The sequence below is a fragment of the Xiphias gladius genome, chromosome 4, assembly GCF_016859285.1.
Source record: "Xiphias gladius isolate SHS-SW01 ecotype Sanya breed wild chromosome 4, ASM1685928v1, whole genome shotgun sequence".
NCBI lineage: Eukaryota > Metazoa > Chordata > Actinopteri > Istiophoriformes > Xiphiidae > Xiphias > Xiphias gladius.
The window spans coordinates 2296995-2313406 of record NC_053403.1 but is presented as its reverse complement, the minus strand read 5'-3'; the positions used below and the strand labels follow the sequence as shown (position 1 = coordinate 2313406).

Genomic DNA, 16412 nt, shown 5'->3' with positions numbered 1-16412 from the left:
CAAAAACCAAAAGGATCCCTTAGGACATTTTAACCTTCACTTTTTCAGCGACAGAAATTGCAATCACTTCCACATGAGTTGGGTATTTTTAGTGTTCACTCTCACTTGTCTTTCCGTTTTCAGACATTGTCTTTCCCTCTCCCTCAGCGTAAACCGGCACCAGGGATACAGTGTACAGGGTGTCGGGCTGCAGGCCTCGCAGGATGGTGTTGGTTGTGCCCGCTGACACCGTTTCCTGAGTTTGACAACAAATCACACAAGTTAGTTGCTCCCGAAGCGCAAAGACAGACAGAGAAACAAGCATGCAACTATGAATAATTATGAGAAGCTGCTTAGTGGCTTCAGCGGCAGCATCTTTAGCTTCGCAGTGTGCCTTCGAGTGGCGAAATAACCCACAGTAAACGCCCCAGCTCTCCGGCGCAGTTATGCTTCAACAGTAACAGGCTCTGGATGTAGTGGCTGAGCCTGCTGGTTATGTAACAAAGCGGGATAAGAACATTGGCCGGATAAAAAACCCTGGTGAAATCACTGATCGAAGTTTGTTCATTATTTATCGCCCTGCATGTTTAAGCTTGCTTCAGAAGAAACTAGGAAGCAGTCCATTATACTCAGTGAGGTGCAGAAATGCAGGGTGTGGAGTTTGTGCTCACTTCACGGATATTTACGGTGGACTGGCACCAACGCCTGTATGTAATCTGAATCTCAGGGTGTGTGTTTATTTAATAAACTTTTGCCGCATTAAAGTGCACGTAAGCTGGACGCTGCAGAAAGAGGCCCAGTAAAAAAGCCGTCGTGGGTTTAATCGAGGTTAACAAACGCGCAGGTGAGCAATTTGGCTCCAGGTTTCGCTCTGCACGGCGCCGGCCGACAGGAAGCAGATGGTTGTCCTACCAGTCCTACCATGCTCTCGGCTCCTCCGGCGGCAGGCACGTAAGTGACTTTGTACTCCTTCACTCGGCCCTCTGCGGGCTCCCAGCGCACGTTCAGGGTGGTCATGGTCGGGTTCAACACCTGCAGGTTCCTCACTGGACCCAGAGGCTCTGAGGAAACACACATGCAGGTATTCCAGTAAGTCACTACGCTTCCCCCAGTTCTCTACTTCAGCTTAGAGGTTCTGGTGCTTTACTTGAATATTTCCATTTTGGGAGATGTTCTAATTTTGTACCTTTTGCTTCACTACATTTATCTGACAGCAGAAATTACTGGTTACTTTGCACGTAAGGATTTAACATTCAACATGAGATTAGATCATAAAATATCACTAATATAGTTTTGCTTTGTTTCTCCCAATTCTCTCTTTTGTATTTCCTTCCTTTCCATCTCTCTTTGTCTTTTCTTCTCCTTTTTCTTCCTCTATACTGTTTCTTTCCCTATTTTCCCTGTCCACTGTACCTCTTCGTCTGTCCCTCCTCTTTCTTTCTTTCGTTCTTGTCTTTCTTTCGCTAATTTGAATGCATGACCCCTAAACTGGAGATGCAAGCTTTTCATGCAACAGCAACACTGAAGTTGACCCCTCTCCCTGGTCAGTACTTTCAGTGAATACTGTAGTACAGATCAGTACTAGCACTCGATTACTTAAACCTGGGTAAATTGTGATTACGAGGAATACTTTTCCACTCTTACTGGTTTTTCCGTCTCGAGAGATGTCCTTGCTAACGCCGTTGGGATGCACGGCCACCACGGAGACGGAGTACTGAGTGTCGGGCTGCAGCTTCGGCAGGACGACACTGGTCTTCTTCCCTCCAACCTGCGTCTGTTCACAGGAAACATGTCAGCAGTAAGACTGGCTGGCGGAGACACATTTTCACGTAGGAGCAGTTTATCAAAGCTTATTGACATGGGGCTGAGGCATGAACAAGGCTGCCACAGCCAGCAAACACTTCTCTGGCGATGAATGATAAAACACTGACATGTACTAACATGGTAGTGGTAAGAAGACTGTGTCAGTTTCCTCAGATGTGGGGTTATTCAGTTGAACACAAATGATAAGATTAAACAAAGCTGTAAAAAGGCAGACAGCAAAATAAAAAGTTTCATTTTTCAAAATTGGAAAAGGTTCGTTCAGAAAAAAGTTCAGAAATGTTTTCCCCTATTGTTAATTAATCAATATAATCAACTTTTAAATCTTTTATTCTTTTAAAAGGACCAAAACGAAGCCCATAACATAATATGTAAAAGTTCTGATTGAAATTTTCCTTTCAGCTATCACTTTATATAAGGTTACACTGCTCTCACAATGGAAACTCCTCATTTCTATAAAGTACTGTATGTTATTAGAAAATAAAAATCTATGAAATCACATAACAAAGCATAGCAGAAATCAAATCTGTCAAGATTTAATTTCTACTACTCTGAGACACCGGCTGGACATTGTTGAATAGATATACAACCTGAATAGGCTCACACATGTTCTGAGAGTTAAGTTACTGCTAATGCTAACAGCGTTTCTTGCCGCCGCTGCTGCTTCGCTTTAAAAAGCCTTCAGCTGCTGAAACATGGGGTGGCTTTTATTGTGAAGCAGTCCCAGGAAACGCAACACATTTGTCACAGCAGTTAACGTTCACAGCGATCCACCATCAAAAATAAGTCTACGAAAAAATAAAAAAATAAAAACATAGGATCACTTTTTTTTAAATTTTTGCGAGGAGAAGGAGCAGCCGCGGTGAGAGCTGCAGGGGACAGGCTGCACGGCTCCAACCGCTCAGCCAGGTAACCGACTCCTTTCACTAAGTCCCGCCGTTGTGTGGAAAACTACTCACGCAATGCGCCTCGTGAAATCAGCTCGAGGTTGTTCACAGCGTGATGGAAAAAGACTAAAAGATTATTACTTGGAGTCTGTTGTTTGGCTGCACAGCACAAAGGATTCGACGGCTGCCCTTCTCTTGAATTTCCGACAAAGACGCTGCTCAAGGCGAGTAGGCTGTAGTATTAGACCACACATGCCGTTCACACCAGCGTCCACGGCTTGTCGCCGATCCGACCGCACTATTTACTTCATTTATACACGAGTAAGTAAACAATTTCTCTGCGAGGGAATCCAAGTAGGCCGTGGGGAAATCCTACGCAAACAACTGTGCAGTATGTCGTGAAATGGAAATGACGCTGTAAACACATCCACAGAGGACATAAACAGTTTCGCCCGGTAGCTAAGAGATAAATGACAGAGGGTATTATGTCACATTTACGTCAGTATTTCAGGAATTTGGAGGAGATCCCATTCTGAGAAGCGTGCAAAAACTCAGTGTTCTGCCCATCCCCAGATGATCAGTGGCTCTGCCAGGGGTTTAATTGTTTTCTTTATTTTCATGTTTAATTGCTTTGGGGGACTCTGGCTCATTGTCAGCAGCTAATGGCTGTTTTCTTTGTTTTTGTCTTCAGTTTTTACTGTCTGAAGCATTTTGTTTACAAATTGTAAATGTGTTGGAACATACGTTCTGGGTAAAATACCTTAAAGTTGGAACTGGTCCGATGATTGTTAAAACATCCAGGTATTTTTCTATCAAAATCTGTTTCTCTTCTCTCTTTTTTAAAGGGCTCCGTAACTTCTGTTTTGAAAACTACTAATTGAATAGGAAGTTTTTTTTCACTTTCTTCAGAGTTAGTGCTTTTTATGAGGTTGGCAATTAAAGGGTAAATCTGATTCCAGTTGTTTACTGTCACCAAGAGACCAAAATCACTGTGGCGCTCAGCTCAAAGCCCATGAAGTAAATCTTTAAAAACACCTCACAAATACATAGTTTCATTTAAAAAAAATGTAATTTCCTAAAACAGCTGCTCGCTGTTGTTTTTTTTTATCAACCAATCAGTAGGACACAGTGCATTTGTTGGGGACTATTTTCAGAGGCGGATGAATCTACATTTGGTACTGTAGTGTGTATTTTGGGCAGCGGGACGGCGTGTGTGGGACTGAGCCTTTTTTAAATTCCCAATCTGGACATACTTTTTCTTCATTTCTCAGAGCAGTGAGGAAACCCGGAGCTCCCCGGCACAGAGAAAAAAGATCCCGCCCGGTGACATATGACTCACGTTAAAAACAACAAGCCTGCAGATGACAACGTGTCAAAAGACGCTCTCAGTCTTCTAGCATACACATCTGACGTAGCGAGGAGAACGGAGATCCATTAAAAAAGATCTGTGCCTCGGACTTCAAGATGCGTCCCTGACACGTTGTTTGGGGGAACGCTGTCATAACATCTCAGAGGCAGAATAAAACTTGTAACTCGCTGAAATTCTTCTCATACAGCCCACAGCTTCCTTTCCTGACATTTCCAGTGCTAATCACTCGTTAAGTCATGGTGCATGAATGTGAGTTTGGCGGCCAATTGCAGGACTCTTCAAACTACACAGTCGTGTTTATGACAGCGGGACGCCGTCATAAACCAAACATCCAAATACGATGAAAGAGCGCCACATGGCCAACATATTTCTCCCATAAAGCGCCGGGGGCATCGTGCTAAGCGCCCTCAGGACGTCTTTGTACATCTGAAGAGGAAGGGGTGATTTTCAAACAACTTACAGCTCATATTGTAAATGCGACAGGCTTCTGGCAGTTTTCAGTCCCTGGTTTATCAAATTTTTTTGGTTGTCAAATGTCTCCACTGAGCCTCATGATGATGATGATGACTTCAAAATGTCGTCCATTGATTCGGGGATTTCTTTCTTCTCTTTTTTTTTTTTTTTTGAGGAAAATAATTGATAAATCCAGCACCTGAGGTGAAGAGAGTCCATTTCCTCTAGCTCCGCTGCAGCACAGTTTTGAGGTTGTGCTACTTGACTTCAGTGTGTCCATTCTGGAGACCTTCTACTTAATTATCGCTACATTTCAGAGGAATTGTGATTATGATTGTATGTGTGACGTAACGGATGCGTTTTAGGAGGTCTCATAACTCATCAGGAATTTTCTTCCCATCGTTTAGCCTGACTCTCCTGCTTTGTATCTCTGCGTAGCTATGATTCGATGTACATGCTCTCCTCTGTGAAGACAGAGAGGCAGTATATACCGGTTTCTCATTGGTCTCCTGTGGGACTCCTGTGGCTGCACCTTCCTACTGGTTCTCATCCACACACTTGAAATTCATCCGTGTCATGTGTCATATTTAAGCGTCCGTGTAGCGCAGGTGTCAGCCATGGAATATTAGAGACGTTTGAACTGCCTTGGAAATTTCTTTCTTTCTTACATTTGTTGTGGCCCTCGACTCCAATGAGAACCTTTGTCTGTTGAGTCTGAGTTTTGAATTTTTGAATTTTTACATATAAAGCAAAAAATTCACTTCAGGTTTTTTCGACTTTTAAACTTTACCTAGAGGTTATTTAGCCAACACGTGATTTAATGACTCTCCTCTGTGTCTTTGTGTGTACTGATACTTTTGTACTTTTATATACTTACAGTTGAATTTCAGCATTTTTGTTATCGGAGGTGTTTGCTTTGTTTGGTTCTTTATTTAATGACTTATGTACTTCTTGCGTCACCGTGATGAATATGCACAAGAACCATGAACATGTATCTTTTGACGGTGTTAGGTCCTTATTTAATTTTTGTTGCCTTTCTTGAGAAAAACATGCCTTTTTTCCATTTTGGACACCCTGAAAGCGTATCTTATCAAGAGGGAGAGAAAGCTTCCCTTCAAATCCAACAGTTGATAACTGATTTGTTATTCATCGATTTGTCATTCAGTGGCTAAAGCAGACTGGAGACGTTCCCAGTGGTCAAAAAGCAGCACAGCTGGGAAACACCGCACCCCAGCAACAGCGGAACAAAACGTCGGTTTGTATGAAGGTATAAGGAAAATACACCCTAAAAAGGAATTCAATCATATTGTTCGTCTCGTCCTGGACAAACAGATGATACCCAGTGTGGGTTCACAGCCATGTGGTGATGGGAGAGAGGGATTCATTTTCTGGTAAACCTCAAATATACAAAACAATCCATGAATTAAGACCAATTTGGGTGTAAAAACTAAGATAAACATTTTAGAAATCTCCAAAGTTTCTCTATTGTTCAGTGTCAATGGAGCAGCTCCAGCTTTTTGTCTCTTGATAAAATGAAGAGCCAAGTGTGTGTGTGTGTGTGTGTGTGTGTGTGTGTGTGTGTGTGTGTGTGTGTGTGTGTGTGTGTGTGTGTGTGTGTGTGTGTTTTTTTTCAGAAAAAACTATTTGATGTTGATTCTGCAACTTCGTGCACATTGACCGTATTTAGATTAACAGGTGAAAAATACTTAATACTGAAAAATGTCATACTGAGGTTATAAAAATATACTGCAGTTTTATTTTCCAGGAGACCCAGCTGAAAAGAAAATCAGTCCTACTGTGACCTAAACAAACTATAATTTACCTCTGTATTCATTCATTGCGACAATGTACCCGAACTATAACTTTTATTCTTCTGAATGTGGTTATAATATGTAATTGAATTATCATTATTATTATTATAAAATAATAATAAAGTCTTTTAAATGTTCTTTAAATGCATTTTTATGCCTTCTGCAGAGAACTTCGAGATTCCTTCATGGTTCAAAGTTGCTACACTTACCGTGCCTTGTCCGATGTAGATGTAAACAACAAAAATAACATTGTGATTTAATACCAAACAAAATGGGGGGGGGGTACTCTCAGCCTTTTGCAGTATTAGGTTTTAAAGATTTAGTTCATGTGTTCCTAATCAGAGTGTCATTTGTGCCATTTTTTGATGTACATATGCAGATGACACCCTTGTATTGTTATCATGCCTGGTGTTATTTAATTACTGCAAAATGTGCAGCGAACTTACTGTGAGAGGCTCGCCTCCAGATAAAGGTTTGTAGGTGATCTTGTAGTTCTGGACTTGGCCAGGGGCGGGGTCCCACTTCGCTGTCAGCGTGGTGGTGGTGGCATTGATAACCCTCAAGTTTCGAGGAGGCTCTGGAGGCACTGGCAGCACACAGACACATCCGGTAAGATAAACAGTAAAATAAATGCATCCTGTTTTTAATGAGTGACGATGATGGTGAGGATGATGGTGATGATGGCAGTGATGGTGATGCTCCCACAATCTCACGGGTCATGGAGCTGGAAGGGTCAATTTTTAGGATGAAAGTAGGAGGGTGAAAAGGTTCAAAACGGGAGCAGTAGTACGCTCAAGGAAGCTGTTCAGAGCAGGGCTGGAGCTCAGTAACTTCTTATTCAAATAATTTAATAGTTCAGTCAGTTAATATCAGCAACTACTGAACAACTTTTCGTCATTACAGCACAATGTATGTTAATAACGCATTTTGAGTTTAAAACAATAAAATAATAATAAAATCTGGGATTATAACAAATGGGGGGGGCACTTGTGCAAATTTTAGGGTACATAAAATACATTTTGGGTGAGTTATGGGAAATCATAGCAAATAATAATGGGGGATATATAACAAAACTAGGGGTTTTGTATTGAATAAAATGCTCTGGCTTATCTTGCTGAATTAGAAGCTTACTGACCACCAACCCTACAGCAGAACCACTGTTCAATAATGCAACAACATGCAACAACTTGATGACTGAGGTGAACACTGATGAAGGGTGACACGATGACATGATAAAATGACGGCACAATGTGAGATGATACACACTGTGACAACAGAAATGTTATTATGACAAAATGGTGGGAAGATGGGACAAAAACAAAATAGTTAACAGTGGCAGTAAAACAATCAATCACAACCAGGGTGGTCTGTGGAGGATGACATGTTACTGGTACATTTTCACACTTTTTGCATTTGAAGCTCTGGATCTACGTTCACACCACAATCTACTACACGTGTACTTTGAAGCAAACGTCGAGTTTAAAAATGTAGCTATATATGATATATTGTTTATTTTTCCATTGCCACACAAGGGAAACACAGACTCCTAATGTCCAGTGTTAAGATAAGACAGATCTTCACACATTCCAAAGACAATATTTGTGCTCAAGATGCTTGATGTACTTTTGGTTGTGCAGCAAAATTCAATGGTCTTGATAACTGCGATGGTTTTTAAATGTTCGGTTTTATAGCATAACTTAACATGTCATGATTAAATTTTGAGCCGACAATTGCTTCCACGGCATCTAATCAAGTTCTGCAACCACAGAAAAAAATTGTATCAGTAATATGGCTGCAGTAGCTAGCTAGCAGACTAGATCCTAGCACTGGTTACATCATTCTCTTCAACAATTCATGGGAATTTGTCATACGATCAGTAAATGCAAAACAAGGGGTCCTGATACAAAAAACATTTTCTATATCAAGACACTTTAGAGTGCATTATCATCTTTATACCGTGTCCCAAAGAAAACTAAAATGGGACCAGAAATTAATTATTGTCACTTTATCCAGCTTCTGTTGGCTAGCAATAGCCAAGCCCTCTGCCAATTTGCCAGTATTAGCAAGGTGACTGGTAGCTGTAGCACTAACGCTGACGTTGGGATGATTAGAAAAATTGCTGCACAAAAGCTGAGCTTCAGTCAGCTTTTATGAAGCAACAAAAAGGTAAAGAAAAATTGGCCGCGAATAATTAATTTCGCAGAAAATCAACAGCCGTCATCGGCGACTCCTCACGTTGCTTGTGGTGTGAAGGCACAGTGAGTCACTAAAATGCAAATACATGCAGTTAAGAAAGAAAAAAAAGTGTGCTCCCATCAACACTATCCCTTATTGTCCACATTACCATACCACACAAACTCATGAACATTACAATGAAAAGGAACCTGTCCTTCTCATATGACATACCCTCCGGAGCCTTTAACACTAGAAAGAGACGTTGAGAAAACAACAATGTTATTTCAATGTGAGTTATATCTGTGACTGTAAAATATGGTGGTTGTCTTTTGGGAGCTGAGATGGCGACAGGGGTGCAGTGGCCGGCTTACGTGTACGTTCACTTCCAATCAGGTCTTCACTCTCCGACTCGTCTGGGTAGATGGCTGTGACGGTGACGGTGTAGTCGGTGTCAGGGTCCAGGTTCTCCAGCACATGGGTGGTCTCATCGCTATTCAGGATGGCCTGCAAACGAACACAGAGAGAGAGAGAGACAGGTGGAAGTATGTTAACAGTCTGTTACTATAATAGTAATGAAAATGAGTGTCAAGCAATCTCTGTCATCCAGGCAGTAGGACGCCGTAAAATAGATTTTAACTTTGTAATTTTTTGACAAGCAAGCTATATTAAGCAATAAGGGAAGGAGGTACATTATTTCCATTGGACTGCATTATCTTTGCTTTCCTACGTACCCACGTTACATGTTGGAGAAAGACAACTTTGATTTTGAAAAATGTGTTTTCATACTTCTGATGGAGCTAAGCTAGCTCTTTCCTCGAGCTCCAAGCCTTCGTGCGAAGCTAAGCTAAACAGGTCCTGAACCTCTCTGTAACGGATGCAGGGTTTGAGATCGTTATTGATACTCACATCTGACATTGGGTAAACCGATGTCAGATTGTCTAAGGTGTGTTCGATTTGGTTTCTTACCCCGTGAACTAATGGAAACCACTGAGCTTAGATCCAGTGGATTCACTTTTGCTTTTGCCATTGCTGTTCCCTGGACTTTGGTTTAACAGGATTAATTGAAAGGATCTGGAGAACTCTTATTCATAGCAAGTTACAACACTGCAACCACTTTTTTTCTCAGAGTGGAGAGTGGTTTCTTTTTCCTTGTTTTTTTCGTCAAATCTGTTTCTACAGGTGGCTCTGTTTTGTTGTTTTGTTCAGCGATATTGGCTATCACCACTGCCGAGTTCTTCCTCTTCTATCTATTCTAAATAAATTGGAAAGGTGACACACCAACATAATGTTTGCTTTAGAAAAGATTAAAAAAGAAAAAGTCACATTTTTGGTTTTAAAAAGGCACTGTGCAACGCTTTACAGAGAGAAGCATGTTGCATCTCTCTGTTTTAATTAGTCAATAAAGAAAGTCTAATAAACTGGAATTCTGAGATTAATTAAGACTGTAATAAAAAACCCAGTATTGATCTCATTTTATTCACAGATTTTTGTGCTCAAGTGTATGTTGGGTGGGGAGGCAAAAGTGGGCCCAAAACAATCTTCCTTCTTGGAGAAGAAGGAAACAAAGATAGCATTATTGTTGATTCAGCTTAACTGGATGTTTTTATGTTAAGTCATGGCGTACACAACTATTAAGTTTTGTGAGGCATGGCAATTTTAAGAGATCTGTGAAACTACAATGGCTCATTCTTGAGATATTCTTTTTTACTTCAGTAATAAGAAATATCTTAAACGATAGCCCCACAGTATGACTTTCATTTTGCATTTAAACAAATCCATCCTCAGTTAAATAAATGTAACTTGTAATGTAATCGACGCTCCTTGGAAAACAGTCCTTATTTTAGAGAGGGAGGACTGTTACGGGAAGGTTGACGGTTTAAATCTGGACTGCTTAAGAAAATCTGTGCAGTGAACTCAGTCTCTGCAGGTGCGCTTGAACGTTCTAAACCCGAACCCTGAGCTGTACTCGCTGTTTTTGAGTTCAGGCTCGAGTTTTAATCTCAGGGAGGAAACACCGTCAGGCTACAGGCAAAACCTCCGCCACTGGTTGGATACTGTATGGATGAGGCAACTGAAACCAGATGTTTACTGTCGCAGCAGACAGATGGTGCTGTACAAACACAGCTCATTTGAAAATGTCAAGAGAAAGGTCTTAACTAGATTATTTATTCAGCTGCTAAAGATGCATTTTTGATAACAAACAGAAATGTAAATTGAACAAATCCCATCCATATACATCTGGAAGCAAGATGTCAGACATCTTCTTCTCAGGCAGCAGTGGAACGTTGACTTTACATTTCTCAAATCGCAAAAACTTTTTGGAGTTAGCTCTTTCCCCGGAATTAGAAAACACTTTAGAGGATCCACCTGTGTATAATGCACAGAGATTTGCCATATTTGAGGCAAATCATTCGTTAAACTTCCATCCACTGCTTAGTTGACAAGTTAAGGCTGAAACATGCTGAAGCATGGACGTGGGCGAATGAGAACTTGGGCTGTTCTGAGACGACTGCATGGATGTTTCTTTTTCGCATATATGTCCGACTTGAATAACGTTTATGACTAACATTTACCCATAACACCCCTTGGTTTTATGTGCATCTTCCCAGAGCATACAGTAATTGCAAACATAGATTTTGAAGGGTTTAGTTCAAAGCTCCTGTATTTTTGCTATGGACTTAAGCGCCCCGCGTGTTTAAATGGATTTCCTACCATTCAGGTATCCTTTAGCACAATGACTTTTACACAGACTTAAACTTTTAGGAGAATCTGTCAAAGTAAAAGATAACAACTTGTGCTTAGAAACGACTTCTAGGAAAATATTTAAAGCTTGAGTCAGCTCCAGAAAAGTAATGGATTCAAGTGCTATGTCATTTTGCAGGGAATTTCTCTTCAAAGACAAACAATAAGCAAACAGTCCTGCAAACTAAGCGGTAAATGGTTATTTTCTTGCAATAAAATTGCAATTTTTTCAGCCGCAGAGCCAAAGCCTTGGTGGAGCTTCCCGACAATTCTTGAACGCACCAAAGAAGGAGTTTTCCAAAAAACTTAATAGTATTGAAACACTGAAAAAATAATGAAAGCTGACAAAATGTTTACTGGGATGGAATTACTGGTTGTTAAACAGGTTTCAAGTTAGCTGAAATGAGCTGAACTCAACAAACTAAATGGAAAATTGGAAATCAACCTACAAAACATATTGTGAGCTATGTTTTTCGAAATGGTCAATTCAGTAGTAATGAGTAGTGTATGTGATATTCTAGTAAATGAGCTAAAGCCTGATAAAATGCTGCCGTTGGCATTTTTATTTGCGTCTTATCCGTTTGGTAAGACATTAATATTGTTTATTGTACGGTTTGGAACAAAAATCTCGCTGCTCTTCTCTCTGCCTTGGCGCTGTCTACGACACTCCTTGACTGGTTGACTTACAAACTCGTAATTGTTCTCCCCCTTCTTGGTCCAGCCGATGCGGTAGAGGGACACGTCCGGGGCTGGGTGCTCCCAGGTGGCTTTGAACGAGGTCTGGGTCGCGTCAGACAAAACCAGGTTCTTGGGAGCAGGAACAACACCTGTTCACACAGACAGGAACAAGAAAGAGGACGGATGTGTTTAAGAGGAGGTCTAAGGGATGAGGCAACATCATGCTACATTTGCTGTAGCTGAAAGTGTGTAGCTGATTGCACTTTGTAGGCCAACGTGTGTGTGTGTGTGTGTGTGTGTGTGTGTGTGTGTGTATGTGTGTGTGTGTGTGTGTGTGTGTGCGTGCGTGTGTGTGCGTGTGTGTGCGTGTGTGTGCGCGCATATTTGCATTGAAGTATGTGTGCGTTCCAATGATATACAAGAGATGTGGGCAGTGAAATATAAATGTAAATATCAATACCAATCGTTACAAGTGTAGAACTGCAAATGCGTGTGTGTTTGTAAATGCTGAAAACAAGTTGTTCCTCAATTTAACCGGGATTTATGATAAGCAGGGCCAGTGCAGTAAATGATCACACACACACAGATTTACTGGTCCGGCCCCTCTGAAAGCCTTTTTCAGTCGAGGAGGGGAAGTAAAAAGAAAAGTGATGTCAAAGTTGATACGGACGTCATCACAATCACAGACATTTGTGCTCATCTCTAAAGCACATTTAGTGCTAGGACACCCGAGAGGGTTTGTCAGCTTTACAGGGAGTTAGAGGATCAGTTCAACCAAATAAAAAAAAACACTTACAGCAATTCCCCCAATAATTCCAATTCCCAATTTACTGGCGGTACCTAACCGTGCAAGTACCTTCTAGGTTATTTGCCGAGGCTTTGAGACGACCGCTACTGAAGCGTCTGCCGGCGTGCAAATACAGCAGAAGTACACAAAACATAAAAATAAGCACATAACGGGCAAACCAAAGGCATTAATCAAAAGCAGATTCGGACCTGTGACAGCGTTTCCGATCATTGGGTTTCCAGGTCCCTCTCTGTAGATCGGGGTGACGGCCACGTCGTACTCGGTCCTGGAGATGAGGCTGTACAGGTCCACGGTGGTGACGTCGCCTTTGACTTCGACCTGCCGGCGGTAGATTTAGTTATCAATAACTGCACTACCTCCACTAAGGCTGCATAGTCTTGTCAATCTTATTTTGTTGTCATAACCATAGAAACATTTTTTTTAAAATCTGAATCAAAAAACATGGTGGATTTCTGGAAAGTGTTTAAGTCCAGTCCAGGAATATTAAGACTTTGCTCAACAAAAAAAAAAGAGGATGGTGGACGGGTTAAAACATTTTCCGCCAAAAATTTGATGTGAAAATTTTTCAGCCGAGTCAGACTTATCATGTATCATGTTGTTCCCGAGCCACATTCTGGTGAAAGGCCATCAGATTTTGCAGAATCAATCAATCAGAGTTAAAACGTCGATGTGTTATCTGAATCTGGTTGCCATTGCACTAATTTGTGGCACTTTCTCCAAAAGGTCATGCCTACAAGAATTTGGCGACCATTTACTGGAAAAAACGTATTTCCTCTTTGATGATTATCAGTATAACTGATATTATTAGCATAACTGGACACCTGTGACGCAGGTATTTGTTTGCAGTTCTGAATTAGCTAATGCACCAGACTGCCACAGCGAGGCTTAGCTAAGGAGCCCGAATTTTTCTGTATAAATGTGATACTGATTTCAAATATTTGTCGGCAGTGCAAGACTCCCTGCTAAGCCTTCTGTAACATACTCCTTGTAGATGAGGTGTCCTTAAAGTGCTCACAAAAAAAAAAAAAAGGGAATTCAAACACCTACTAGTCAATGACAACTGGACAAGCTCTGCCGAGGAAGATCAAGTGACATGTTCTAAAAGTCCAGAAGAACCACTAAACGGACCTTGAGGTAAAGTTTGTTTTTTTTCCAATGGGAAGAATGAACGCTGAACCTCATACTCCTTTCATATTAGCTAGACAGATGTACATTTCATAATATTTAAAACAGAAAGGTGAGATCAAAACTTTTTTTTTATATAAGTAAATGAATGAATTATATTTTATATATGCACGATATGTATGTTGGTCAGTGGGCACCTCAGCAGGGGTTTTGGAGGTGTCACCTTTGAGTTTTTACGTGAAATTAAAAGTATTTACCAATGAGGTGAAAGTAAACAACGTAAACGACAAACAAAACTGTGAATTTGCAGGGTCAGAGAATGTCAGCTGGCAGGGTAAAGCACGGTACAGCTTGGATAGATAAAACGCTGAAACATGTCTCTTAAATAGATTTTTTCCATTTCAGGGGTAGAGCTGAGTGACGTAATCAGCAGAGGAGAGAAAAAGCTGAACGCTCAGCAGGCGTAAATCCAATGTGTGGGATTCTTCTCGAGACAAAAAAGCCCTCAGCAGTAATCCTTAAGAGGAGCTGAACTGATGCGCGTCATCCATCAGAACTTTCTGGAAATGTCTCCCAGTTGTCTACCAACGGAACCGTCGGCTCCCGATTCATCACAGACTGTTTGTCCTCCGCTGACATCCAAGTGAGAAATTATGAGGACGGAGTGGTGCTGGGATGATCCAGTCAGGCTGGGCTGACGGCCGGAGCCAGCGCTCCGCTGCCAGCAGCCTGCTTTTCTCATACTGACCGGCCAACAAGGTGGAGCTGCTGCTTTAACTCTTGACTCGGTCCTGACTTGGTCACTTTCCCAGAATGAAGATATCACTGTTGACCAAACCGTTGCCCTTATGAAGCCCTCTGTGAGGTTTTATTGTCTAAAGGCACTGTTGTTTGACCTTACAAACGCTTTCAAACGAGTTGTGCAGCCATACCGTCGGTTTTTAAGTCAGGGGAGCGACAACTGAAACCCGCCAGGGGTAACGGTCACAGCTGTACATCCCTGCTATACACATAATACTGATTAGACTATTTACTTTGTAAATTGGAGAGTCTTTGAACTGCTCAACTGACTAATCAATTACTTGACTGATCGTTTCACAGCTAAACCTGCTGCCCTTTTAAAGCTAAACTGACGGGTAAAAACTTGTTTACATTTCATTTTAGTATTCTAACACCTGTAGTTCATTCATAACTGTTCCTCAGTGAATACTACATAAGTACTTGCCAGATCAGATCAGGTTTTCAGGCTCTAATCTAGGGGATTTGGCGCAGTTTAAGTCTCCAATGAAAGGGTGCTTGTACCAACGCGGTTATCCCGAAATCCTGCACTGGGGGTAACGCCGAAACACAAAACCTCGGGCTTACCTCTTTGATGTCTCCTCCCTGTGCTTTGTAGGTGATCAGGTACTTGGTGACAGCTCCGGGAGAAGCGTCCCAGTTGAGCTTCATGGTGCTGTGGGTAACATCCGTGATTCTCAGATCTCCGGCAGGAGGCATGGGCACTGAGGGAGGACAGGGTCAGGACATCCATTAAAACTTCAACCCCTCTGACTCAAGTATAAAAACATTTCCCAGCATCACTGTCAAATGTCTGTGAAGACTTTTAAAAAAATCCCGACTGACACGGTGCAGCCAAAACTAACTGAATAGCCGAAAAACAGACAGCAGCTTGGTTTTAAGCTCTGCTGCTGGATAATGAGACATTAGCTGAGAGGCAAACGTGAACTTGTTGAAAGACATTTTTGTTATTTTTTCCTTTAATTTGCCGCCCCTCTGAACAGTGGAACATGGATTAAACTGCAGGAGTGTGGTTTTTTTGGACAATTTGATACTTTTTTCCACCATCCTCACTTCAAACCGAGCTTAAGTTGAGTGTAACACCGTGGTTCTGCCTTCTCATGCTGAGGTTTTAATTCAACCTGATTATTTCCGTCTCTACAGGATCTCTGCCTCCGAGAAACGTCTGTAAAGCTAAAACTCGTGTAGTGTAAAGAATCGGTTTGCTGTGACATACAGGTGACTCCTTTCCCCTCCAGAGGGTCGCTGGCAGCCTCCCCGTGCAGGGCGTAAAGTGTTATCAAGTACGCTGTGTTGGGTATCAGCTGCTCCAGCTGGACGCTCGTTTCATCTCTTCCAACTCGTACCTACAGGATGATGAAGGGGGGAAAAAAGCAAAAGAATAGAGAGGGGTTGGGGGTTGGATGGATGAAATAGGAATGCAGGTGGAGGTCAGACAGCAGAAGCTTTTTTTTTGTTTTTCTTTCTTACTCAGCACCTGGTGAACAGGCCTGATCTCCATCATCCCCGCTAACCTCCAAAAACAACACACCGGTCCTGTGTAACGAAACTGCGCTAGAATTGCTGAAGTGACACAAATGCGATTTCTGGTGCTTCCACACAGACTGAACGTGTACACAATAATGGTAAAAATGTAATGTCATTACCAGCTCCATACCAGTGTTTTTGCACGTTTTAAACCAATTTATTGGTAAATAACCTACAGTATAATACATGGCCAAAAGTACTGGGACACATACTTTTGTCTACCTTTGGTCTGGGTTTTT

General features: G+C 41.6%; 1 protein-coding gene across 3 annotated transcripts in view; it reads right to left on the bottom strand.

Annotated features, from left to right (window-relative positions):
- The window catches only part of col12a1b (collagen, type XII, alpha 1b), a 142474-nt gene that overhangs the window by 72455 nt on the left and 53607 nt on the right, over positions 1–16412 (bottom strand). For all 3 annotated transcript variants that reach the window (XM_040124896.1, XM_040124898.1, XM_040124897.1), the window contains 10 exons: positions 15863–15992; positions 15214–15350; positions 12912–13041; positions 11925–12064; positions 8867–8999; positions 8727–8744; positions 6767–6906; positions 1624–1753; positions 901–1040; positions 106–235 (listed from right to left, as the gene is read on the bottom strand). In XM_040124896.1, the coding sequence (XP_039980830.1) occupies positions 106–235; positions 901–1040; positions 1624–1753; positions 6767–6906; positions 8727–8744; positions 8867–8999; positions 11925–12064; positions 12912–13041; positions 15214–15350; positions 15863–15992 (1228 nt within the window). The remainder of the gene's footprint in view (positions 1–105; positions 236–900; positions 1041–1623; positions 1754–6766; positions 6907–8726; positions 8745–8866; positions 9000–11924; positions 12065–12911; positions 13042–15213; positions 15351–15862; positions 15993–16412) is intronic.